Source organism: Diadema antillarum, unplaced genomic scaffold (assembly GCF_040938485.1).
Source record: "Diadema antillarum isolate AM-2024a unplaced genomic scaffold, OU_Dant_1.0 seq00000400_RagTag, whole genome shotgun sequence".
Classification (NCBI taxonomy): domain Eukaryota; kingdom Metazoa; phylum Echinodermata; class Echinoidea; order Diadematoida; family Diadematidae; genus Diadema; species Diadema antillarum.
In genome coordinates, this window is record NW_027271391.1 from 742498 (window position 1) to 770360 (window position 27863).

Below are 27863 nucleotides of genomic sequence, written 5' to 3' on the forward strand. Positions count from 1 at the left end.
CCACAAGAAATATGGCTGATAGAGCATATGCAAAAAATGTAACATGGCATCCAAGTTGGAACACTGAGGGCATTGTCATCACATGTGTCCTTCACACACAGGATAACCACCCATACACCTCCTTAGCATGTCTGAATAAAATCTGTTGAGTAATAATCAAGTTATTGAATAAAATCATTCGCGGGTTGCAAAGTTTGACTTGATGGGGGTTACTTTTGACACTGTAAAAGATGGAACAGTGGGGGCAGCATTACCAATAGCTCTAGGTGTCTAGAGTTGACTGTCATAAATATATTTGAAAGAAAAAAATCGGTCAAGAAACATGGCCCATATCGCACAAACAAGCAGACCCTGAAAAACATATCTTTTTGCTTTTTGTGTGTAAAGACGGAACAAGCGAGGGTGGCATTATCAAAAAACGAAAGGCTCCTTCGTTTACCATAATACACCTTCATGCCAAATTTGAAGATGATCCAAGAAGAACTGCGGCTAATATGCTCGCAACAAAATCTGCGGCGTATGCGTTGGTGGCGGTGGCGGTGTGATGAGGCCAAATCCATAGTATCCTCCAAACTCTGTTCGGGGGATATCATACAATTAATTTTGCTCAGAATGCTCTTTTACAGGTAGAGCTGTTTATCATGCTCGTGCATGAAATCACAGCTGTCGGTTTGCAGTCTCCATCCAGCATGTACACTGGGTGTGTATCCATCAGCCATTGTCGGCCAGATCGGTCTGGTCAAAGTACCTGGCGATGATGCTGATCAGGAGATTGAGTGGCGGCAGGTTGTCATCGTTGGTGGACTCCTGCGACGGAGGTTGGGGGGAAACAGTGATGATGATGGGGATGAAAGTGAAAAATAAAATGGGACTTAAAAGATTCAGCCCCTCCCTAGTGCTCTCTTGTACAGAATGTCTCATGTTTACTGTTCACTCAATAAGTTTCTGGCCTAATACTGTTCAACATCCTTTATTGGAAAAGGATTGGGTAAACTTCTGTGTAGCCCAAATAGACATAGAGAAGTCCCCTTTTTAATTAGCGGGAGATTTTGCCCCAATAGTGTACACTTTATAGACTAGTGGAGACAATTCTGCAGAAACCATGTGAAATCTGATCTGCAAGATATTAAGGCGGGTAGAGGAGGTATACTGTATACGCTATATATTTCGCGGGGGTTTTATCTTCGCGAATTTTGCGAGTCGGGAGCTATTCGCGAAATTAACAACACGCGAAAATATTACCTTCCAAAATGAATCCCTTGCCTTGATGATACGAACATTTCAGTACTAGTATACCACGTCACGGCTTACCGAACAGACCATACTGGCTAAGCTTGTTTTATGCACGTCCACATCTACTTACGAATACTGTAGAGAGCCAATCCATTATCGCAAGGGGACCACTCGTCAGAAATCTAGCGCGATGGACTTAACCACTTCAAAAATGTTGAATTCTAACTTACTAGTTCGCAGAGTTTGGTAAGTTTTTTTCATGCAGTGTATAACTAGTATTGCTAGTAAGTTGAAAATTCACACTTTCTCTGCCACTTCATATTTTCTCTGGTCCCCCAATCGCGAATTTAACCACTCGCGAAAATGTGTGACAGCGGCAATTCGCGAAAATTTATGTACGCGAAAATTATAGCGTATACAGTAGGTTATAAGAAGGCTCACAGGCACAAATTGACAAAGTAATGAATATGACTGTATGGTCCTGCTACCATTGCAGCGTTTCATGACAAACATGTGAATAAAGGGACATGTACCTATAGAAGACTCTACCTTACAATATTACAAAGAACCAACTTTTATAGGATATGCCTCGAAACACATTTTCTTTTCTTTTTTCAGCGACAACGTACAGTACCCTTGCATTTTCATAGCATTTTTATACTTCAATTTCCACAAGAATATACTGTATATCAAAGAAAAAAGTGTGTTCGCAGCATCATGCACTTGCACACGTAAAATATGCATTTCTGTACTTACCAAGACAGCACGCAGTGTCGCACAGTGCCTTGACAGTGTCCGAATGGTTGCTGTAGAGTCAGCTAACAAGGGCTTCTCAAGGCAGGACAACAGGGCAAACAGCCAGCAGCCCTGGGCAATGGAAAATCCCACCGTCTCTAACCACTCCACGTGGTACTCCAGTAGTTTCTGCACCATAGCCTAGCAAATGCAGTACCCACAGAGTGAAGAAAGTCACAAAGAAAATGATGGTGTACATGCAAGCTTAGAAACTATCTCTGGGCCCTGTTGCATAAAGATATGTAATTGAGCATAAGTCAGAAAATCAAACATAAGTCTGGTGTCATCCAATCAGAATGGAGTATTTAGAGACTTACAGTTGTATGTTTGATTTTCTGACTTATGTTTAAAGGGATGGTACAGTATTGGTGGAGAGGAGAATTGGGCTTTTAACTTTTTGCGAGATATCAAGAAAACACTTATGATATAGTACAGAGCATACCATTTTAAGAGGAATTCAAAGTTTATTTGATGAAAATCGGGTTTGGAATGACTGAAACATCCAAAATCAATGTAAAACAAAGCGATCGTAATAAAGTGTGGGTCCCACACTTTATTAGAATTGCTCTTTTTTGGATATCTCAGCCATTTCAAAACCAATTTTCATCAAATAAACGTTGAGTTCCTCATAGAAAGACATGCCCCTTCATATTTCATAAGCGGTTTCTCATTATCTCACCAAAGAATGTTAGAAACCTGAAATTAGGTCTCAACCAAAACTATACGATCCCTTTAATCTCAACTTTTATGCAACAGGGCCCTGGATTAATAATCCATGCAAGTGCAGGAGAAACTAATTCCAAAACTCCATTTTCTCTCAAACGGTCTTTAAAAAGTACTCCCTTTGACATACTTCTTCTGCATATAAAACTGAGAGCTTGAATGTTTGAATTAGGTGTTTACAGTCTATCAAAAAATGATAATAACTATATGTACTTAAAAATACAATTAGATAAAAACACAAAGAAAACCTCTACACAACTCTGATGGCAAGGATTGAATTTCTCTAAGCATTTAAAATGTTACATAAGGACTGTGCTGCCCTGTCATTATTATCATTATTTTTTTTAAATCACTAATCACATTTGCTGAAGATATTGATCTAACTAAATTACTATCGGTAACACAGTAAAATCTACTTAAAACCTCCATTACACTGATATCCAGCCATCATATGTGTACATACTGTACGAGCTGAAATTTTCGCGGTGGTTTTATTTTCGCGAATTTCGCGAATCGCGTTTGAACCGCGAAAATAACAATGAGCGAATAACTACGTTCAGTTAGACCCTCGCAACCGCAAAATTGACAACATGCGAAAATGTTCTCCAAGTAGCAATTCTCGAAAATATCTGCACGCGAAAATTTCAGCTTGTACAGTACATGTATGTGTAACCTAAACATGATATTGATGGAAAATGGGAAAAAAAAAATGGAGAGTTGGCCTGAGTAGAAAAACACTAGTTTGAGAAACTACTGTGACAAAGTCATCATGATGTCATACAATGTCGTGAATGTCATAAAAGTCATGCTTTAACAATTAAGGTCAATTTTAATCACCACATTTAAGACTAAACATATCTCAGATGACCCTCTTAACAGTATTTTTTTTCCCTTTCACCCTTTTCCACATCAAACAGAAATATTCATTCATTGCACATATTGCATACTGTACATAAAGAGTACACAAAAGGAGATACAGCTGTATTAGTACAAGTAATTTCCATTTTATTTCAAGTCATCTTTTAATCGACACAAACATAGATGGCTTTGATATTCCCCCAACCCCCATCAAAATTTTTTTTTTTTTAAAATTTAAAAAAATCTATAATAATGGAACACAAATGTGTCTACCTGATCCAAGGAGCTAATGATAGTGATAAGTGGTGGCACCGGTGTACTCAGCGTGACGAGGTCACAGATGTTCTCTTCTTCATCTTTAACGGGCGGTCTCCCTTGTTTCTTTCGCAGCCTGTCGAGAAACGCCCGCCCGAGGCAGAACTGGCACCAAGAGTCCTCGTCTTTGTACCTGGGCTGAGTGGAAATGGAAATTGAACTAAATGTCACCTGGCACTATCCTGCAAAGATTCCCAAGCATAGCAACAGAAACACTTATTAGCTGGAGGTGTAAGCTGCACTGTTTGTCTGGTGGAAGCTTGAAATGAATTACACCTTACCATTACATTTTGATGGGAATAAAAAGAAAAGCTCAACCTACAATAATTGTACTAGACAGACAAGAAAAGTGACATCTCATGTGGACATGTACATATGCTCAGCTTTACAATATGCCGAGTGAAGATAATGTTTGTTTGTATATTTCGCTGCTTTTTTACACTTCCTTTCTGATAACCATAATCCCTCACACAGCAACTGACTTACAAAATAATTAAGTAGAACTATCTGCCAACTGCCTGGAAAAGAAAAAAAATTAACTGCTCAAAACACAGATTACTCAGACCTCCCGACCTTTTTGTCTGAAAAAATAGGGATGATTTGGCTCAACAGTAGGAAAGAAAGAGCATTTCCTCTAGGTGTGTGTAGTAAAATTATCAAGAATAATGCCTCCGGCGACACTTCGTGGCGTAGGCATAAAAATGGAAAACTCCTACTGAAACATGAGCTGGGAACAATAAAAAATTTAGATTCTTTGCTCCAAAATTCAGAATGGTTGAGAAGTCTGGATTACTGGTAGCTTTTCATTCAAAGCAACAAGAAGGCACAATGATACCCCCCCCCCCCAAAAAAAAAAAAAAAAAACAGTGCTGATCTTGCAAATGGAATACTAAATCAACAACAGGATCTCACCAAGACAACTTTCTCTCTCTTCTCTGCTGCAATCCTGGCCTCTACTCGCACAAGTCTCTGTCTCAGCTCTGAGAAAGCTGCTGCCTGCTGACGCTGCCAATCCAAGGTGGGTGCATAGCCCCTTGGGGCGGGAGTGAACCCAGTGGACTGGAATATACACAGAAAAAGAAAAGAATTAAAGCATTGAGATAGGAATGGAAGAGAATGAAAAGATATAATTCATGTGCTCCTACTTTTGCTTCCCTGAGTCTTATGAAAATCCTTGAGAGATAAACAGAAAGCAAGTCTTTTTATAATGGGAATGAACAAAAAAGAAGATCAATACAACTTCTATCTACTGCAAAAGTAATACACACAATACATCTTGTTATAAAACTAAAACAGAAGTAATAGAATGTACGCTCTATCAAAGCTGAAAATGTGATACATCATCTTACATAAACTTTTGTCGTGGGCCATTGATATGAAAGATTATCCAGAGAGGTGAAGATGTGTTGTGGTAGATATTTTCAATTGATGCCCTATGTATTTTTATAGACAAGTAGTGTGAGAATTGTTGTATCACACAAACTAACAAAAAATGACAATAGTCTGATAAATCATGCAACTATGGGCCACTTACAGTATTCCAGTAGAATGGTGGATAGTGACATTCCAGGTTTCCTTGAAATAGAATATATTTGTGTCTATAAAGCATGGCCCTGTTTCACGAAGAGTTATAATTGATTAAACAGTTGATTTCTATCATAAGTCTATGGCACCCTGTGTGGTAAGGGAATTTACAATTGATTATATCTCTTGATAAAATGGGGCCCATGTCAGTCACATCTTGCTGGATAATGTCAGCATTGAATGTCAGCAATTTTTTGCAAAGTTTTATTGAAGAATGTTGCATTTTTAAGATATGTCATACAAAATGAATGATGTGTAAATGCAACATGCTAAAAACCTTAGACCTGAAACCTGCTGAAAACCCATGAAGTATGCATTCTTTTAAAAAGTGCTCGCACATTGGAAGATACTACTCACATTTGATACTATAACTGTCTGCTTGTTTCTGAAGGTATCTCGGTTCAAGTGCGCCACCACAACATCTGGCGTTTTCCTTGCTTCAGACCTGTAGGATTTGCAAAACAAGTATGCACATATAGTTAATAATTACCTATATGTAAACTCACATAGAGTAAGAAAGTCATATCAGAAGATGTCAAATGTTTTTCATCCAGTTCTTCCTCGTTTTAACCCTACATGTCTGTTATACCCATATCTCATTCAAAGTCCAGTGGAAATTAAATGGGGAGGAGCTTTTCAGAAGCTCACAGTGAGTCCGTAAAATGACATTTTACAATCCCCTTTGTTCTGTCTACCAGTTTAGTCACAAGGGCATTTTGCCCTCCCCCTCCTTGATGTTTCGCACGACTATTCCAGAACATGTGATGCTCTCGCCGCGACATTTTAGGACTTTTTTTCTTTCAAGTATTGCGCAACTTTTGGGACCAAATTTGTCGCTCATGGGCATACGGTTTTGAAGCCATGCCCCTTTGAAAAAAAAAAATCAGTGGACCCAAAAATTGCTCAAAAACATGATTTTGTTTACAAATCCAAAGTAAATTGTGTTTATGCAATTAATTCATACAAAAATAAACATTTTTACTTTCAACGGCTGATGATTTATTTTAGCCTAATTATGCTTTAAAAAGTTTCTGCGACAAATTTTGATTAAAAAAACAACAAAAAACAAAAAGTAAAAAAACAGAGAAATACATAAGAAATTCAATAAACAATAAAATACATAAAAAATAATTATGCAGCCAAATTCTTACTTCAATATTATTGTTGAGGATATTGAAAAGAATATGTTCACCAAAAATAAGAAGTCTTGGAGCTTTATTTCTTTATTCATAGGCAAAAAAAAAATATTTTTGCATAAATTGATTAATACAAAAATACATGAATTAAAATTTGAAAAATCTAACTATACAATCGTGTACTATAAGTTGTAGATTACATTGGCCACTATCTTAGTGCAAATTTTTGGAGGATCACGCGACCCACGACCAAGATCTGAAGGGAGGGCAGTTAAAGGAAAAATGTTGCTTGCAACAAGAAGAAAATATGGCAAGCAAAGTGGACGTAGCAACCGGGCGACCCTAGAGAGCAAATTCTACATGTAGAATCTATGAACTAATGTCAACTTTGTCAGTTACACTGTACTATGCAGTCGGTCACCACTGGTGGGGATAAAAGGATTATTATATGAGTGAACTTTTGAATAGGCTTCTATAATCTAGATTAATTTTTCAATAGGCTTCTAATCTAGATTATCCAACTTTGCTTCACTTGAACGGATGCAGATAGTCTAGTCAGATACGGTAGTCGGTACACAGGCACTAAAGTTTGATTCATTCATATCGTCATCAGTATCACTGCTGACACCACCGTGATCCGTGACCACCAAAGCAAAGGTATCGATTCGTATCTAAAATAAGTCTAATAAGTAACTTAGGCTGCCTTTATCAACTTCCCCCTGTTTAAACGGCTTTCGAAAGCCCTTACATGTTACCAAAGCCCTTTCCAAAGCCCTTTCCAAAGCCCTGTACTATTAATGTGCCGCTTATTTTCTAAGAAGGGACAGTGAAAAGCAATGACCATCATAAAGACATATCTTCCTTTGAGAGTGATGAGTCATGATGCAATGCCACATGAATCAATTGTCTTCCTATCTGATGAGGCATCTCCAGTTTAGCACATACAAATTGTACTTCAAATATTTCTGAGTGGCGGCATGAAACTTTGGCTGCGTTTATCAACTTTCCCCTGTTTAAACGGCTTTCAAAAGCCATTTCCAAAGCCCTTTAGAAACGGCTTCCAAAATAGTTGCATTTATCAACTCTTCGCGAACACGATAACTGGCCTGTCACTGCACAGCTGCACTGCGCAATTCGACCCGAGGAGAAGAGGTCATAAGGCGTGCATTGTTCGTAACTGCAGTACAATACTACAAAGCCGTTTCAAAACAGCTTTGCGTTTATCAACTTCAAAAAGCTTTTACAAACAGGTTTCTGAAAATCTGTTTAGGAAACCTGTTTGGGAAGCCACAAATTTGCGGCTTTCGAAAAGGCTCTCCGAAAGGGCTTTCAAAACAGCTTTGCGTTTATCAACTCGTAAAAATTCCTTGAAAGCTGTTTGGAAAATTGTTTCTGCTGAGAAAAGGAGAGTTGATAAACGCACCCTTTTGAAAAGGCTTTCTGAAAGGGCTTTCAAAACAGCTTTGCGTTTATCAACTCATAAAAATTCCTTGAAAGCTGTTTGGAAAACCTGTTAAAGCTGTTTCTGCCGAGAAAAGGAGTTGATGAACGCACCCTTTGACAGACGAGAGAAAGCCTAACTTGTTAGATTTACACGAGAATGTGGATTACCAAGGTGGTTCTAGACCAAGATTCTAGACTCCTATTAAAATATCATTGGCGAGCACGAGCTGAGTGATCTCCTTTCATCTTATCAAAGTTCAAAGTTCAAATTTATTTCCATTCAACATAAAATCATCAAACAATTCATACAATGAAAACACATAGATACAAATATATGAATATCAAAAGAAATATACAAACATACACAAAACAACAAGAAGAACAAGAGCCGATGCGTATTATCATGGCTATTTAGTGTAGGTCCTAGGCCTAGTACTAGTACGTAGTAGGGTTAGTAGGCAGGTGTAGTAAAATTTATTAAGATTCTACAACAAACCTAACCGCAGCAGCGACCCCATACGGACAAATACCAGTCCGGGAAACCCGCTCATGAGGACCGCCCCCGCGTACGAGGATGGTCCCTCCTCATGAGGACCTCCCCCCTCCTCATGAGGCCCCCCGGGGAACGCCTCATGAGGCCCCCCCTTCACTTCTTATTCATCTCACATCTGACGTATAAATTGTCGCAACTTTGCACGGTGATTTTTTGTTACACACACATGTCCACTATCCATGATGAAAAGAAGAAAAAATCCTGTCTGTTTTTTTTTTTTTTTAAATCGAGTTTTAATCACCCGATGCAGAGCGCCCATCAAAACACGGGCGCCAGCGCGTTCGCACAATGCAAGACTGCCGCACCTAGCGGCCTGATCCGACTAAATATTTTCGATGCTTTTTTCTGCGGCTCTCACCTCTCCGCGCACGAATTAGCCTCGTGAAGCTGAAGTCTGACATCTTTTTACACAAATTCGTAACGAGAAAAATTAAATCAGTACTAACCTGATCTTGTCCATATATTCCAAATTACTATTCCACACTGATAGAGTAGGTGGGTAGATGACATACTCCAGTTTGTTAGCAAAATAATCACTTTGTAGGTATGACGAGTTCACTTTCTTCGTCAATTCAACCCACGATTCCGCCGCCCGCTTACCGTTTGGGCGCTTTCTCTGGAATCATCCCGCGACGCGACGTACGTCGCATCACATCACGCATCCAGCACATACCAGTCTGGTACTTATTTGTGCTGGATGCGTGATGTATGCGACGTACGTCGCGTCGCGGGATGATTCCAGAAAAAGCGCCCAAACGGCGGAATCGTGGGCGGAATTGACGAAGAAAGTGAACTCGTCATACCTACAAAGTGATTATTTTGCTAACAAACTGGAGTATGTCATCTACCCACCTACTCTATCAGTGTGGAATAGTAATTTGGAATATATGGACAAGATCAGGTTAGTACTGATTTAATTTTTCTCGTTACGAATTTGTGTAAAAAGATGTCAGACTTCAGCTTCACGAGGCTGATTCGTGCGCGGAGAGGTGAGAGCCGCAGAAAAAAGCATCGAAAATATTTAGTCGGATCAGGCCGCTAGGTGCGGCAGTCTTGCATTGTGCGAACGCGTTGGCGCCCGTGTTTTGATGGGCGCTCTGCATCGGGTGATTAAAACTCGATTTAAAAAAAAAAAAACCAGACAGGATTTTTTCTTCTTTTCATCATGGATAGTGGACATGTGTGTGTAACAAAAAATCACCGTGCAAAGTTGCGACAATTTATACGTCAGATGTGAGATGAATAAGAAGTGAAGGGGGGGCCTCATGAGGCGTTCCCCGGGGGGCCTCATGAGGAGGGGGGAGGTCCTCATGAGGAGGGACCATCCTCGTACGCGGGGGCGGTCCTCATGAGCGGGTTTCCCGGACTGAATACGTACCGTAAAGGGCTGTTACTGTGTTACAGCGCCCCGCGACGGGGTTACAACAAACCTTGTATTCTTGTATTGTAACACAATTTACAGTTCGTGGGACTGCATCATCGTTCTACAACGCTTAAACTACAAACACGTCCACGTTCCACTCGACGCGACGTCGGTACTGAAGACGGACAAAATATATTCCCGTTTACCTGACACGTAAAAGATATTCCTCGGCAGTTGTTGGGGCTCTATCAAGATTTTCTTCATCTTCAATATTTTCGAATTGATTGCCCTTCTCGTTCAGGGGGAGCGCGGTCGGCATCAAGTCGTCCATCGATCATGATACTTTCGGAAGTTTGTGCTCGCTCTCGCCTCTAAACTGGCGACCATAGATGGCGCTGGTCAAAACTTGGACACACATCAACGTGTACACAGAGCCTTGGACACAAGTCGCCGCAGGCGGTATCATACCTATACCTAACTGCGGTATCATACCTATACCTAACTGCACTCGTTACATGCAACAATAAATAATGTGTTTTGAAAATAGTATTAGAATATGCCCACTGTACATATATAGCTGTATTCTGATAACTATTTTTTCTTTTCAGTAGCCTAATCTCATACATCTCAAACTGATGCAATTAGATATAATATCATAGGTTCTCCTGGTCAATTTTGCACTTTTGTCAGTCCATCTAAGGTTCATTCAATTTAGCAAAAACTCTCGTTATTGCAGAGCCTGTCTTTCAAATTTGCGGCTACGTTCATTCAAATTCGCCATTACTGGCCCAAAAAGGTATTTGAGTGATTTAATTTCGCGGATGGGCAGTCAAAACTCCAAACATATTCATTCAGATTTATTTTATGTTAGACCTATTTCTATTTTGGATAGATGAGAACATTGATTTAGACGTGTATTTCAATGTATCTTTATTTTGATTCATCCACAGTAAAAGTATCATTTTTTACCCTATATAACTCGAGTTTGTTGTTCTGTAACGATCCTTTTCTTTCATACATGTCATTACATAGGCCTACAGTCATGGCAGCACACGATACATATACAGACGTATATCTCAAAAAGACAGAGAAAGAATTTTATAGAAACATTTTGAGGATTACATCAATTACATAACCTCGACTGGCCGACTCACTCGGATCCATATTTGAGTGCTCATACACTGTAAAAACATCGGTGTTAGATTTAACACCATGGGTGTTAAATCTAACACCGATCAAACTTCAATAGAGGACCACTCCCACAGGTGTAGAAAATGTATTGTGAGAGTGTTAAAAAGTGTTCACCTGGTACTTCGTGGTGTTAATTTGACACTGTGGCTGGCGATATTTTTGACACTGCGCTAGAGTTAATTCAATAATGACACCGCATGGTGTTGATTTGATATTGGTGGTGTTAATTTCAATGGTATAACACCCGTCCAGCTTTAATAGGGGACCACACCAACTGGTGTTACTGTGGTGTAAATGTGTTTACACATTTTTTCAAAAATCAAGTACTTTATCGGAAAATTCTTTATCGTCTTGTTGAAGTTCAAAATTAACAAGAAGTGCAGTAACTAAGAAACTATTCAAAAAACAATTTCAAATTTTGAAATGACACCCGGAGGTGTTAATCTGACACCATGAATGAGCACCCTAAATTTAACACCAACTCGGTGTTTCATATTTAACACCGTACTTTTTGCAGTGTAGGCTGCCAGAATTTGATAAAAGTTGTGGTCATATGCACTATCTTCTCGGACTGTGAGACTCAGTAAGCACATTGAAAAAAAAAACTGTTGCCAAAATCTCTAAAATAAACACGAAAATTTGAAATGTTATGATACTTACAAAACAATCATACTGGACTATGATGAAAGAAAGTAAAGAAATAACCAATGGAAAGCATAAACATGTCTGCTTAAATTGACTGCAGAACATTCAAAATTTGATTCCTAAAAATTAATTCGAATGAAAGAATGCAGCACATTACATATGATTATATCATTCTAAATTGAATGAACGATAGCAAAATGGTGCATGTATTTTGAATTTCATTTGAAAAAGTGTCGATTAAAATGAGGTTAAGGGTAATTTAAATGCTCCAAAATGAATTTGAATAAAGAGATCATAAAATTGAAATACCGAACATGTCATCTAGGCTAAATCTTGCTAAATTAAATGCAGCATTAACAGAGACTCCAACTCTCCCGCTTTCGACGGAAGATCTCCCGCCGAAAGACCATTTTTGCCAAATCTCCCGTTCTTCCGCTTGAGATTTAATTTTTCCCGCCCTGGCTCTATGTCTCCTGCTTGAAATGATCTCTTACGTAGTGTCATCATATGTTGAAAAATAAGCCCGAGATAGCACGAGAGAGCACCTAGATCCCTAGAGCTTCCAGGGCCCGCTTAAGGGCCCTAGACCCTGGCCACAAAGAACTTCGAGCTTTGCGCTCGTGATTTGTGCTTCGTGCACATCAAGTTGGAGTCTCCCGTTTGCTAAGGGTTTCAGGCGGGAGAATCTCCAGATCAGAAGGTGCTTGGGATTGGAGTCTCAGCATTAAGGAATTGGACTGAAAGAAGCGCAAAAATTGCGGAAAGCGGAAAACCAGTATTATTGATTTTGTTCTTGCATGTATTTATATTCTTCAGTTGAAACTCATTGAATTCTAACAAAAATCATCAGAAATCACCAGAAATGTTTTAGTGGTCTCTAGTAGTGGCCTCTAATAGAATAAACTTTTTTCGTACAGGTGCAGGATACTGGACCATTACCAGATCGGAGTCTGATAAATTTAATTATTTGTCGTGTGTTGGTCGACGTACCACCAGGTCAGTGTATAAGACATGTCGAGAGTAATCCGATTAAAGGTCCCATTCCAGTGACCACTGGAGATTCATCTGATCACTGAAATACCAAAATGTTGGTGTTCCCATAAGTTCCGATAGGATTTGAGCCGACAAGCGGAATTCAGTCTTGTTTTGAGAAGTCATACTAATAATTTATTCCACGAAAATAATATTGTGAAAATTCATGATCTTTATCGTTTGCAATTAGGACAATTCATGTATAAACTCACAAACCATTCTCTCCCCTTTGTGTTTGATTCCATGTTTTTAAAGAATGAAACTGTTCATGCATATCCAACCCGTCAATCCCATGAATATCATTTGCCTTTGACTAGGACGGTTTTTGCAAAATCTTTATTCTCCTTTTCTGGACCAAAATTCTGGAATTCTCTGGATAATAATATAAAAGAAGCTTTAAGTTTTTATACATTTTCTTTAAAGTTAAAGAATCATCTAAAAACTTCGTACGCAGCATAATTCATTTTTCTTTTTTTACTTTTGATTGTCAAAGTTGTTGTTGCTTCGTTATTCTCACTACTCTTTCTTCATCAGCGAGCCCGTGCTTCTGTGCCTCCAGTGCCCTGGTTATGACCCACCATTTTCCTCTCCTCTCCCCTCCCCCCCCCCCCCCCCCTGTCCACCTCGGACTTACTACCTTCTTCACTACTATATCTTTCTATCCTCTCATCAATTTTTTCCTTACAAGAGAGCCGCCATGATGTGTTTGTTAATGTGCGTCCGTATGTGTGCATGTATGTGTGTATTACTCTGTCTTTTTTTGGCTACCGCTTAGGGAAATTTGTTGTTGTTGTTGTTGTTTTTTGCAATTTTTTTTTCTCTATGAGGGGACTGCATTCTACATGCTCTGCTTTTTAGCAGTTTCCTCCATTTCGAGCAATATCTTTTATGCATTTACCACAGTGACGTAACAGTTATTTGTATCTCTGTTGATAATTTACCTATATTTTCTTACAATGTTCATCGCATTGTGGTACTGATTTCATGACGTCTGTGTATATGAGCGTTTCCTTGTATTTCTTATTTGTTTGTTGGAAGTGAAATAAATCAACTTGAACTTGAACTTGAACAACTTGAACTTTTCCAGCAAATCCAACAAAGATCTGACTTGATCAGGGTAATCGGATCGAAGGCTGCATAGCAACCCGATATCTGTCATCTGCATCTGACTGTGATTGTATTGTGATCTGACACGTACTGACCCAACACTTACGACAATCACAGGACACCAGTCCGACTTATCGGTGCAGAATATCGTTTACCCTTCGACGAGTGCTGTGTTTGTTTTGGGCGACTCTCGAACACGTCGGATAGTTCCGTAATAAAAATCTGATACATCACAACAGACAAACTCGACACTCATCCGACACTAATTCGATTTGTGATCGTGAAAGGCGCCCGATGACGAACTTAGCTCTGAGCTCAAGGCCCCATTCCACTGACCATCGGAGGCTCGTCTGATACTCGCAATACTAAAATTTCGGCATTTCGATGAGTTCCGATGAACTCCGAGCTGTGAAGCGGAATTTGGGGGCCTGTTTTCTAGCAAACCAACAAAGATCTGACGTTGATCGGGGTAATCGGATCGAAGGCCGGTAGCTGCCCGACATCTGTCATCCGTTCATCTGGTTGTGTTTCGGGGTTGATCTGACACTGACTCAACATTTCCGACAATCGCAGGACACCAACGTCCAACTAATCGGTCAGTAGTAGGATGGTAATCAGATTTAGACCAGATACTTGGCTGATTTGCCCTAAAACAAGTCGGAAATCTTGTATGGAAACAGACTCTCCAAAACCAGTACACCTCCTAACGATATTTAAACTGAATTCCGATTCCATGTATCTCTGAAGTCTTTAGATAAGAAGGAAGCTAAAACAATTCAAAATAGTATCGTATGCAGATCTTTCTTTTTTTTTTACTTTTTACTTTCGTTTCGTAAACTCATCTGTACTTCCCACTAATACTGAAGGAGCCTTGGGTCTTAAAAGCAGTATTTGTTAATAGGAGTAATAGGGACCAGAGTATCCTCCGACCAAGGGGATCAGACGAGCCTCTGATAGTCAGCGGAATGGGGCCTTTAAAGAAAATTCAATGCTATAACTGGTAGAATAATAGCAATCCTATGAACCGAGACCGTTGGATTACAACTATTATTGCAGCTTTGATAGACAACAGCACTCAATTGCTCAACGTCTCTATTATCATGTAAAGTACTTTTTGGTCGAATCGTTCACTTTCATGCCATTATACAGCGCACAGTGAGTGATACATTTTCGAGACACATTGTGTACTGCGTTGCACGGAAGAAATCAAGGTGATATTATTGTCGAACCCACCTGGGTAAACAGCTCACCAACATTATTAGCGCTTCTTTTTCGGACTCGAGTACATTTTGCAGAACGTCAACTGGAGCAAATACAGCAGCAATAACGGATATCCATGGGGGTAAGCTTTGTTCTGTATAGCTGAGTGAGAGTTTTATTTACTATACCAAAGCCAAGTTGATAGAAACTCCCCACGCAGAGTACATTATCATTCTGCCAGTATTCTGGGTGCCATTCTGCAATTAGCATGAACTGTATTGTCTACATGAGTTTGGCCATGTTCGTAATTTTCATGATTTCTGTAACAACATGCTTAATCAAGATCAGATCAGAAAGCTCCAGATCGACAAAGTGACCGTGTGACAGGAAATAGAAATTGATATCATTGGCCGGTCTGTTCTTGTACAATGCGTTTGGCAGAAAGCGGTGAAGAGCCTACGGTTGGGTATAGCCAGGCTCGAACGATCATACGATTCATTAATGTATAAAAAGGCGTAAACATGAAAACGATTTTACCACGGTAATGGCGTTCTGCTTGACAGGAAATACTGAGGTGAACGCATTTGCACGATCTCTCCTGTATATAGGCTCCAAGGTTCCGTTGTGTCCTGTCACCGTACTGCCGAACATGCATGTAGAAAATTGCATAAATAAAGTACCCAACTTTTGACACACATATTTTGACGATAAAATTAGAAAATAATGTTGTTGTTAACAAAAGGCTTTTAAGAAAACGTTCATATTTAGTCAGTCCCTTTAAAAGTGAGCGAAAACTACCATTCTAAACTAAAACAAACGAAGCAAGTCAGCGTACAAAATAGCAGTGTTTATGGGGGATACGGTTCTTCACCGTGGTGTCCGCTTACACAAGGAACCTTCCATTTTGACATCTCAATACCTATTTCACACTTAGAGTAGTTGTATGTTTGTTTCTATGGAGAAGTAGTCATTGTGAACTACATAATCAATTACATTATTTGGGTTTGGGGTTTCTCCTAAGATTTTATGGTCCATAACCTTGAACATGGCCACCTGTCTGATAACTTAGTCACTCTCACAGCTGAGGCCAACCCACACAGTACATTTTTCTCTGTTCATATTCAACACATATAGATAGCTTGCAGCGACAAATCATGTCTTGAATATGAAGAGAGAAAATGGGTAATGCTTTAGCCTTTACGGGAAGGACCAAGTTATCGACAACGTGGCAATGTCAAAGGTTAGGAACCATGAAAGGCTAGAAGAAAACACGAACCTGCAGTCGTGCAGCCTGGCCTGGTGATTTGACCACTTTCATTGACAGATCTCGTTCATGCAGGGAGACGTGCATTGTTCCTTCACAATAACACGCAAACTTGGAAAAAGTGCAATTTGTCATTGCTGTCTTTAAAGTTCATGTGCTCAGTCATGCATGACGTTTGTCGACATAATTATATTTTGGTATCAATGGAAAGAGAGAGAGTTCCCCTTTCCTCACGTCCACCATTGCGCTCTCTATAGCTGACAATTATGAAATTGATAGTAGCCCTCCAAAATTTGATTATTTTTTAAAACTATATCAAATTCTTATGATAAAATTCAACTCCGATGTCATATAACGGTCTAACAGCAGAAATGATTCTATCTTGTAAATCTGTGACAGCATAAGTAGTTGAATGATTACGCCTAAGTAAGCCACATTGGTAGATTAGAAAGTGTATTTTTTTATTTTTGAAACAGAAATATCCTAACGATTATATACACTTTTCTAAATAGTTTATACATAGCTAGGAGAACTAGAATATGTATATAATTTTGAAATAAATGCTGGCCAACTTTGTGCGTATTGGTATAATATTTTGAGCTATTCAGTTTAGTTGGAACATCACGAGTACTTGAAGTAAGATTGAACAAAACGAAGTGATATGACAATAGGGGCATGATTTGTCTTAAAATGATTTCAACTTAAATTGGCAAAACCCAATGAAACACACTAGATTACACAAAATACGCCATCGTGTTCAGCGATGTTCAATTTCAATTCAGCTAGTCTGATATCAACCACTGCGATGACACCAAGCCAGCAACGGTATTCACAAAATCGTCATCCTCGAGTAATTCCTTAAGCGTATTATTCCCGGGCGACAGGTTGAAAAGTCTTTTTTTTTTGAGCAGTCTAAGCACGTCTATTTTGTTCAGAGATCAGCGACCGAAACCCATCCCAAGGCTAAAGAAGAGACTGTGTGAAAAGGATTACACAGTAGCAACACACTGCAGTTAAAGGGTTAATCTCGCTATTATAGTATTATTGCGAGCAGACTTATTAAAGACAGAAATTTTCAGTCAGGAAACATACAGAAAGAAGACAGTGTTCGGGATAATGCAATCCTCGAGCTACCAGAAAGATACATAAAAATTCTAATATCATAAAACAAACTACTGTGTGTAAAGTGGTGTACTTGACTCCCAAGTAAATTCTTGTAATAAAGAGCTCACATGATGACAGTAATGACAAATGAGATGAAATCAAATCACTATTATAGTTAAAAATCTTCAAACTTCCTTTCAGCGTGGAGTACGTAAATTTACCTTCCGGTGTTTTAATTATACTTCACACTGCTTCAGAAGTTCACAGTTTACTTTCGTTAAATGTTCTTATTGTGACGGTAATCACAAGCCACTTGTTGACAATGTCACGGACTATGTTGTCACCCTTTGATTTCTTTGCACTTTCGGCGATCCCATAAAACGTGTAGACAATTTTCTCTCAAGTATTGTAAATACTGTTCGAGCTCATCCGAAAAGTGACGAAGATTGCATACTTCGCTCTGTTGCTTGTCAAATAGACTCTTCAGATTCGCTATCACTCGCGCCAGAGCCTTGTTCTTACATTTCAATTCCATGAGCTTCTTTTGCTGTTCATCCAGGCAATTCTCTGCGGTAAAATGCTATGAGCGAACATCCCCTTCATCGGCATTTGTGTTGATTTGTTCTGAATATGCAATGCTATACTTAGGAGAGACGAATAATTTGTGATTCTCAATTAGTTCACGCAGTACATGACTTCAAACAGCTCGAGAAGTGGATTTTGGTTAAAAAAAAACAAAAAAAAAAACACACACACACACAAACATAAAAACCTACAATAACAAAACTCGTCACAGTGGTCTTCAAAATCGATAATAGAAAAGGATTACCAGTTTCAATATAACCAGATTTCTGTTGTCTATCAGAGTATACAACGTGTAAATCATTACATGTCTCTCATCAACAGGAGCAGAAAACTTTCGTAGTGATAAAACGGGAGCGTCAAAACCAAAAATTTCATTAAAAAAACACTCATAAGTCAATTCGTTCTCTTTAGAAATTGGGTAGATGAGAGGATCTCATCTACGGCACATCAGCGTTCCTTGAACAAGGAAGTTCTCAAATTGTTATAAACAAAGATTTTCATGTGCCTCATTCCACCCCCCAAAAAAAGATGTACACTCAATTAGCTTACGGTTTTCATATGAAGACATCATTCTTTTCATTCGCCCCAAACTTGATTCTTACAGATGTGACTTTCCTTGCGGGAGTGCCCCCCCCCCCCCCCCACCTTGACTTGGCACGACAGAAGGCGGTGTCATTGATGATCACATGATGTATTTCCATTGTGGAGATGTGAACATATCCAACGAAGGACAATCAAAGGAATGAAAAAAAAGTGGATCTCAAGACGATGAAATAACACGTTGTGATTAGTTGTGGCGGATGCCGCCCTTTAGTCCAGGAAGATAAGCACTGCTTCGTTGTCTTTGTCGACTGCCACTAGAGAATTGTTTAAGACCTTAACAAAGGCAGTTTCTGCTGAATGGTGATTTCGGTAAGCAGATCGGTGGGTGCGAAGGATATTGGACCTTTAAAGGTGGTCTTTCAGTTGAGAGGTCAGTTTTGTTGTTGTTGTTGATGTTGTTTTTTTAAAGCTGTACCAAGAAAAGGTAATTTGCTCTAGGTCTTTAGTTATTTCTGTCCATTGGGTCCACTTTCGAGTTCCTGAGAAGAGAAAGTGTATAAGCGATGCTTAAAAAAAAAGATTCGGGGACATGGCCAAACAACAAGGAGATGTTTAAATGATGACACTCGGGAGGTCATCAGGAAGGCTATTCTCCAGAAGCTATGTAGGAATAAGATCTAATTCATAGGATCTTACTGGCAGATTTTTTATGGCATTTTCGACATCCGAATCCAACATAAGATAAAATTCAGAGAATTCGCGATTAGAAGGTGGCGTAGTAGAAGATATTGTATTAGTTAGCGCCGTAACTTGAGTTGCAAAAGGAAGATGTCGGATACCTTAAGGGCTTTTTACACTTGTGTTTCTTAACCCCGGACTTTCTCTGACCCAGGACTATCGTTAGTCCCGTACCAATTTTTTCAGCTTTTTACACTCGCCAATTAGTCCCGTACTATCTCTTGTCCGGGGCTAAGGAGAAAACTGACCTTTTTACACTCGTATTTCTTAGCCCCGGACTTTCCAAACCACATGAATATTCATAATTACGCTGTGTACTGTACACGTACACGCACGCACCGGCAGCACTTGATTACCTCGTTTCTGATTGGTCAGTGAGGGTCGGACGTCGTCTCCGTCGCTTAGCCCAGGATTATTTTTTCGTTCTGTTTACACTCACTTGCTTGGCACCGCAATTGCGGTGCTAACCCCTGCTATTTTGCAGGGCCAGATAGTACCGTACTATCGGTGGGGCTAGCCCACTTTGGCAAAAACGAGTGTAAACAGAAAAGGGCTTTTTACACTTGTGTTTCTTAACCCCGGACTTTCTCTGACCCAGGACTATCGTTAGTCCCGTACCAATTTTTTCAGCTTTTTACACTTGCCAATTAGTCCCGTACTATCTCTTGTCCGGGGCTAAGGAGAAATCTGACCTTTTTACACTCGTATTTCTTAGCCCGGGACTTTCCAAACCACATGAATATTCATAATTACGCTGTGTACTGTACACGTACACGCACGCACCGGCAGCACTTGATTACCTCGTTTCTGATTGGTCAGTGAGGGTCGGACTTCGTCTCCGTCGCTTAGCCCAGGATTATTTTTTCGTTCTGTTTACACTCACTTGCTTGGCACCGCAATTGCGGTGCTAACCCCTGCTATTTTGCAGGGCCAGATAGTACCGTACTATCGGTGGGGCTAGCCCACTTTGGCAAAAACGAGTGTAAACAGAAAGTGGGCTAAGGATAGTCCCGTACCAACGGTGGGGCTAAGGCCCCCCCCCCCCCCTTAGCCCCACCGTTGGTCCGGGGCTAAGCAAAATTTTACAAGTGTAAAAAGCCCTTAATTACAGAACTTTCGCACAAACCTGCTGGCATGTTCACTAATGCATGGAGGTATCTGTATTCTAGAAGGATTCATGACTGTATTCGATCGTGACGAAACTGACCTTCCGAATGCAAACATATCATTGCTGTCAACGACTGCAATAAAACTTTGCATTATGCTTTGCATAATCGTTGACCATGCATTATGGATCCGTAAAGTCGTAATAGGGTTAGCATTTCCTAAAGGAGAACAGTTCTCTGTCCTTCTTCCTCCGGAATGTTTTCAGAGAAAACTCGTGATGTGATGGGAGGGTTTCGGTGAGTTGCTGAGGAACGTGCTTGTAGACCGCTATAAAGTGCTCAATCACGAGTTGAAGGCCTACTGATCTGCAGCAACATCAGATAGACATGTCGGCTTCGAAAAAAGTTGGAACATGGATCAGGCCCATCACTATTTATCTGTTAATGAAGCATGAAACTGTACAAAAAGTATATGCACACTAAGAAATAAAGGTTCAAATTTGCACCCTATTTGTCCCTGTAGCGGCACCCTGGGTAGCACAATTGGACCTTTTATTATGCAAGTAGAAAATTAAATCTCTTAATATTTAAATTCGTACTACAAAGATACAGACATATCCATCAGAGTGTAAGTTTGATCTTACGAGTAAAACCTTGGTACTCGTGGTCAAAATTTTCAATTTGCAATATAATCATTAATGTTTATGGTGCATATTTGCACCCTTGATTAGCACAAAACTGAGGGTGCAAATTCGCACCACTGCAGGTTCAAAATTCAGTGTATTGCACCTCTAAGAGTGCAAATTGCTTGTTGGGTGCAAAGTTGCACCCTGTAGGGTGGTTGTACAGCGACAATTTGGGGGTTCAAATTTGAACCCGTATTTCTTAGTGTGTAAGGTCTATACATTATACTTCCCGATGTTTGTGCTCTCAAGCACTTGAGAATGTACTCCAGATCTTGTCTTTGTCGACCAGTTTGTTGTTGCAAAAAATGTTGCAAAGTTCCTCAAGCCCCTAAACGATCCTTGTATATCCCATGTATCTGCGGCCTGGTGATGTTTACTGTACAGAATCAATGGTGAACACAGAATCAAGATACAAAATCAGAGTACGAAATACTGAATATATATACATCGTCAGATTGAAAAGAAATCTAAAACAGGAGTACTCCAAGACCGTGCAGTACAAATGCTCTTAACCACAACAAGAACAACAACGACAACAGCAGCAACAACAGCAACTAGCACTCTCAAAATAGGTAAATTAAAGGACAAGTTCACCTTCATAAACATAAGGATTGAGAAAATGCAACAATATTAGTAGAACACATCAGTGAAAGTTTGAGGAAAATTGGACAATCGATGCAAAAGTTATGAATTTTTTAAATTTTTGTGTTGGAACCGCTGGATGAGGAGACTACTACAGCTTGTGAGTCATATGCGTACAACAGTATAAAGAAAATGTAAAAGAAAATTCAACACGTTTTCACTTTTTTCGCATAATAAAAGAGCACTTGACTTGCCTCTTTCTAAAGGCAGGGGGAATAATATTACCCATAATATTTGTCGGTAACGAGTCAGGGGAATGTGTACTTTTTTCAAAAGATGGAATTTTGTGAAATTCTCTTTATATTTTCTTTATATCGTTGTACGCAAGTTATTCATACACTGCAGTAGTCTTCTCATCCAGCGGGTACTGCACAAAAACTTCAAAAATTCATAACTTTTGAACGGATTGTCTGATTTTCCTCAAACTTTAAATGATGTGTTCTACTAATATTGCTACATTCTCTCAATCCTTATGTTTATGAAGGTGAACTTGTCCTTTAAGCACAAAACGCAGCCGAAACATAGCGCTGAGAAGATAATCACCTATGGAGATGTAAACCGAAAAAATGTAGGCTTAAGTGTCTAATTGCTCATATTTATGAGCTTTTCGTCAGTTTCCAGGCCCATTTCTTACACGGGCAGAATTTATACATTATGGCATCCTGCATGAAATTGATATCGTATGTTGTGATAACATTGGTAGGCGCACTGAGCAAACATCAGATTTTAAAAGATTGTTGCATATACTATCCGAGAAGGAATTGTACATACAAAACCTCATAAAAACAAACAAGCAAACAAAAAATAATTACTTCTCTTGTCTGTCTTACAGTTCACTTGCAGTAATACTTCTGTGGGTGTACGGCAAAGATGATAGGCTTCCTACATGCTCAACTGGCGGGGGGCATCTCAACGAATGTTGTTGCCATTACTTTGGGCTTGGCTGTCGCATACGCGCTGTCCTCAGTGATTCAACTACTGCGCCGTCAACGTCAGCTTCCGCCGGGTCCGTGGGGATGGCCCGGCATCGGTCACCTATTCAGCCTCGGTTCCAGACCAGACCTAACTTTTCAGAAGCTCTCAGAAAGATTCGGTAGAGTGTTCAGCTTGAAAATCGGCACGAGACTAGTTGTAGTCATCAGTGACCCCGATGTCGTGCGGGAAGCGTTCTTGCGACAAGGGGCCGCAACCAGCGGGAGATTACAACACCAGTGGGGCTTGCTCGCTTTTGGAGAACAAGACGGTAAGTTGACGTCAGTTCGGATAAAGTTGTAGTTGTCAATTTTGTGTTACACACACACACACACAAAAAAAAAAAACTGCAGAAGGGCTGAACAATATAGCGGAATATAGATAAGGAACTCATCCATTTGACGTATTTACCTGTGACAGTTTCGACGACGGGCTGTCATCTTTCTCAAACGATAGCTAATCGGCCATGGCCGGCGGAACCGTGGGGGCCGTGGGGGCTCGGGCCCCCATACTTTTTGTGTTCCATGAATACATAAGGTGTCATCACTTTGTTTAACCCGAAAGTACGTAAGTGGCACTGAATAGAAATAGATAGAGATCTTTTGAAAACGCTCCGCCGGCCCTGTTGGCAACTGATGTTTTGGCGCCGTTAGGCAATCTTCCAGGTGTGACAGCCGGGTTATAGTGTCATCATTAATGTTAGACAGTTGGTAAGGGGTAAGGGGTTCTCTTTATCCAGATGGCCTGACTAATGAGTATGTTGAGGCCCTGGGCCCCTGGCTCTCCCTCGCTTCTAACGGCGTACCCTTCCAGTTAATGGGGGTTAATGGGGGATTGCTAATCGGTGCCAGAACTTCAGTTGCCGGTTAGCCATCAGCTGAGAAAGATGACAGCCTGTCGCCGAAACTGTAACGGGTAAATACAACAATTAGATGTGTTTAGAGAACTCCTCATCTACGTTCAGCGACCATCCTTATGAACTTATCTTGCAATGCAGAAGGGTTAAAACAAATCACCCAGGGAGGATAGAGAAGGTTAAACAGTATCACTAATGAATACAAAGTATACTTCATGAATCGCATAGTTGATCAATAATGATATACTCAGTCTTTTCCTGAAGCTAATGAACGCCATATTCCTTGGTACGTCCTGACTGCTTGTCCAGTCTGCGTCCACTTCGCTTGAACGAAGTGCTTAACATGCATAAAGTGTCAATTCTGGGATATAACACTCGATCATGATGGTGATTATCAAGTTTTATCCTGCATAAAGTTGATTGCATTTCCACCCTGTTCTCAATTGTTTAGCGTTGTTATTAACGAAATGTGAATAAGGCCAGCATTTCTGCTGAGGTGTCGTACAAAATATTCACATGATTATGATTCAGTAATATTTTTGAGTGCGTGTGTGTGTGTGTGTGTGCGTGTGCGTGAATGGAAACAATACGTATTTTCTTCTTGTTTCGCGGAACCCTGTACAATTTCGATATAGTAGCCTAATTATGGTTGACGATATCCACCGACACACAAAACGTCTTGCAAAATTAAAAAAAAAAAATATTAGTCCCTTCAGATGTTAATTAATCTTCGGTTCATGAATACAGTACGTTCACATCTTGATGTAATAATGAAACATCTGTTTGTGAATATAAATGTTAGTGAACACAACGCTAGACATAATGGGATGCATCGCGCTAATTTCTTGAGTCGATTTCACATTATCAAATAGCGCGCTAGTTCGCCAATTATCCCGCTATTTCAGAAATTTCCCGAGTTGGATTCGAGAAATGTTCTCGATGATCAGAGCGATACAATTAGCGCGCTAGTTTGTGTTTACATTAGGCGTTTTCACATCAGCCCGATAAAAATCCAAGCTCGAGATATTTTCCAATTTCCCAAGTCAGAAAATAGCGCGCTATTTCGAAACATCGGGCTGATGTGAAAACGTCTATTATCAAATAGCGTGATCAGGTTAATTCCCCAAGTCAGAAAATAGCGCGCTATTTCGAAACATCGGGCTGATGTGAAAACGCCTAATATTACCTCTAAACTTTCAGCTGTCAGTGCTAAAAAGCCTTCACTAGCGAAATGACCTGTCTGATTCGTCTTGATCACGTCACAGTCGATAATTGGGTCATAGACTTTCGGAAGCTATAAAAGCTGTATAGCGTTGGTAGCTGAGATTTCCGGAGGAAAATAGTGCTCGAGATCAAACGTTTAACATCAATTTCAAATGAAATACCAATGCAGGAGAGTTTTCAACTCGAATCTTTTTTTTTTTACCTGTATAACCATTATACGCGAACAGAATGGCGGATAGTTTCTAATGAAGGACCGACGTGGAAGCTCATTAGGAAGATAATCGGTCCCGCTCTTCGTGATATCGGCCCATCAGGGAGTAAACTGGAGTCCATTATGCTGGAAGAAGTCGATCATCTTTTGGAAGTGTTCGATGCCCACGCTGACAGGATGGAAGGCTTTGACCCCAGTGACCACGTCACGATGGCCGCCTCGAACGTCATGGGTTCTCTGTTACACGGATCGCGCTTCGACTACAACGATGAGATGTTCTGCCAGATACTGAAGGCTGCCAAGGTGATAGTGGGATGCCCAGGAAATAGATTTCTGATGAATATCTTTCCGTTCATGTACTACACGGAACCTTGGCGCCCGCTTCGAGAAAGTGGCGCCTTCCTGCGTAAACAGATGCTAAACTTTGTTGAGCGAGCGAAGGAGCACGGCGCCAGTGGCGAAGAGGTCAGTAGTCTGACCAGAAACATCTTAAACGAACTTCAGTCGACAAGCGAGGGCGATGTTGCAGACGCCAGCATTGTCGAGGAAAAGGGTATGTGGAGAATGCTGCTGGATCTTATTCTCGCGGGCTCCGACACCACTGCATGTACGATCGTATGGTCTCTCGTCATCATGGCATTTTACCCTGATGTACAGAGAAAGGTACATTAAAGATCTTTGTGATTTCCTTTTTTTAAATTAACATTTCTAAATTTTCTATTTTCTCGACATATGTCACACTCACACCACGTTTCTCAGAGAATCAAATTTGAAAAAAGGAAGAAAATTCGAAAATTTGAAAAAATAGAAAAAGAGAATGAAATCCTAATTCAGTATGTCGATTTAGTGAAGGGAGCAATATTCAATGCAACACATCTGTGTCGTTTGGAGAAAATCGGACAATGTCCTCTTAAATATTTTGAATCTGTTAAGTTTTTATGATGCCATTCCTGGGTAAGAAGACTACAGCAATTTGTGACATCACTGCAGGATAACAGTGAGACGAAATGCTTGGAGAGTTTTGCTGAAATGTATTTTCTTAAAAAGTACAAATTCCCCCGACTTGTTACTGTCCCAACTGCTTTAAGAGAGAAGTTTAGTCTGATGCTCTTTCGACATGCTAGAAGAAAAAAAAATGAATGAAGCTTAGTCGTCAAATATAATTATATTATAATATACCTATATATACACATGTATATATATTATATTGTACTTTATTATATCTTATTAAATTACATTCATTATATTGTATTATATTGTATTATATTATATTGTGTTTTATTGTATTATATTATACTATATCATATCATGTCATATTATGTGCAACATGATATTCGCTAGGTGCACGACGAACTGGACTTGAAGATCGGAGCGAAAAAGACACTGACCCAACACGACCGCACAAAGACTCCCTACGTGGTGGCAACGTTACAAGAGGTGATACGTCTTCGGCCACTCGGCCCCCTCGGAATTCCGCATCTAACGTCACGGGAAACTCGGCTCGGGGATTACCTCATTCCGAAGGGTACGACGCTCTATGCGAACTATATGGCCATGAACCACAGCGAGGCGTTCTGGGACGAGCCCGAGAGTTGTCGGCCGGAACGGTTTCTAGACGAAGGCACTGGCTGCGTCTTAAAGGCACACCCTGCCTTCCTGCCATTCGGAGTGGGTAAGCGAATTGCTTAATTGGCATTGTTTATTCTAAGCATTTGGGATTTATCATAGATTGAATTCCATAGGTAAAGTGGAGTGATCCGTTATTTGTGGATTATGGTTCGAAAAATACGACAAACAAAGTAATAAGAAAAAAAAAAGAAACATACACTGGAGACTGAACAGCATGAAATGCAGTGATTTATTAATCAATACAGATGAAAAATCCACAGTGGCCTGGAATCTACTCAAAGAACAGATCATCAGATATGCATGTCACTGACGGGCTTCAGCTGAAAATATAACTTTCTGGAAAGAACCGCACAATACTCTGCCGCGCTTTTACAAAAGGGCATACCTCTGTTCTACTACAGTGACTGCAAAGCCGAAAAAAATCGACCTAGACATTTTGGAGTTCCCCTTCACTGTAGAAATCATTATTCTATATAGGTTGCCAGCCTTGTATATATTCTGTCCGCTTAAAATCATTATTATTTGATAACTTTCTTGCATCAAAAGTCACCAAAATAATTTATGAATTGATATATTTATGCATATATGCACCATTTTGTCTAGTTATATTTCCGGGTACCGCATTTCATCTATTTCTGAAAAAAAAAAACCACCCTTTCTGCCAGTGTAATATATTGGCAATATACAAATGTTTTTTTTTTTATTTGACAAAAGGGTGTATCCTGAGATACACGCACCCTTTTACCCAGGTTTTAAAAATTCTCTGAAGTATTGCTGCGAAGGGATATATCTAGACATACCCTCTTCTGCCAGATCTAAAAACTCTCCTGTGAAAATTCAGAGTTGTAGGTGTATGTACAGTATGTCCCCCTCAAAAAAAAAATACAACGGTGCCCGCCGCAATGATATCTTTAAAAATAGTGAATCAATCTAAATACAAATTCAGGGTATGAAACTATAACTCATCGCCCACATCTTACGAAAAACCCACTCGATTTGCTTCAGTGGTCAAAGAGAAATACGGAATTTTGTAGAGGATGTCGGGAATCTCTTCTGTCCAAGTTCTGTCTATTATTCACACACAAGAGCATCGAAGTGCTAAACTCGGAAGAATCCGATTCATGA

The 27863-nt window shown here is 39.9% G+C and overlaps 2 protein-coding genes across 2 annotated transcripts; one reads left to right on the plus strand and one right to left on the minus strand.

Moving 5' to 3' along the window:
• Window positions 1–671: 671 nt before the first annotated feature.
• On the minus strand, window positions 672–10348 carry LOC139732106 (gem-associated protein 2-like). The gene is made up of 6 exons (XM_071642974.1): window positions 10210–10348; window positions 5866–5953; window positions 4837–4983; window positions 3883–4062; window positions 1990–2169; window positions 672–807 (listed from the first exon to the last, which is right to left on the minus strand). Exons 1-6 carry the CDS (start codon window positions 10332–10334, stop codon window positions 712–714), a joined length of 816 nt encoding a protein of 271 aa, XP_071499075.1. The 5' UTR covers window positions 10335–10348; the 3' UTR covers window positions 672–711.
• Window positions 10349–22716: 12368 nt separating this feature from the next.
• LOC139732140 (cytochrome P450 2U1-like) lies at window positions 22717–26798 on the plus strand. The gene is made up of 3 exons (XM_071643013.1): window positions 22717–23089; window positions 25126–25772; window positions 26451–26798. The coding sequence occupies exons 1-3, from the start codon at window positions 22717–22719 to the stop codon at window positions 26796–26798; spliced, it is 1368 nt and encodes a 455-aa protein (XP_071499114.1).
• Window positions 26799–27863: the final 1065 nt, after the last annotated feature.

What these genes read in the sequence shown, in the direction of transcription:
- LOC139732106 (XM_071642974.1), bottom strand. Translation starts at nt 10,334, where the DNA reads ATGGACGACTTGATGCCGACCGCGCTCCCCCTGAACGAGAAGGGCAAT. An exon ending in GAATATCTTTTACGTGTCAG is followed by an intron (nt 5,954 to 10,209) that starts GTAAACGGGAAT and finishes CAAATCCTACAG; the next exon opens with GTCTGAAGCAAGGAAAACGC. An exon ending in TCATTAGCTCCTTGGATCAG is followed by an intron (nt 2,170 to 3,882) that starts GTAGACACATTT and finishes TGCATTTGCTAG; the next exon opens with GCTATGGTGCAGAAACTACT.
- LOC139732140 (XM_071643013.1), top strand. Translation starts at nt 22,717, where the DNA reads ATGATAGGCTTCCTACATGCTCAACTGGCGGGGGGCATCTCAACGAAT. An exon ending in CGCTTTTGGAGAACAAGACG is followed by an intron (nt 23,090 to 25,125) that starts GTAAGTTGACGT and finishes ATACGCGAACAG; the next exon opens with AATGGCGGATAGTTTCTAAT. An exon ending in ACCCTGATGTACAGAGAAAG is followed by an intron (nt 25,773 to 26,450) that starts GTACATTAAAGA and finishes GATATTCGCTAG; the next exon opens with GTGCACGACGAACTGGACTT.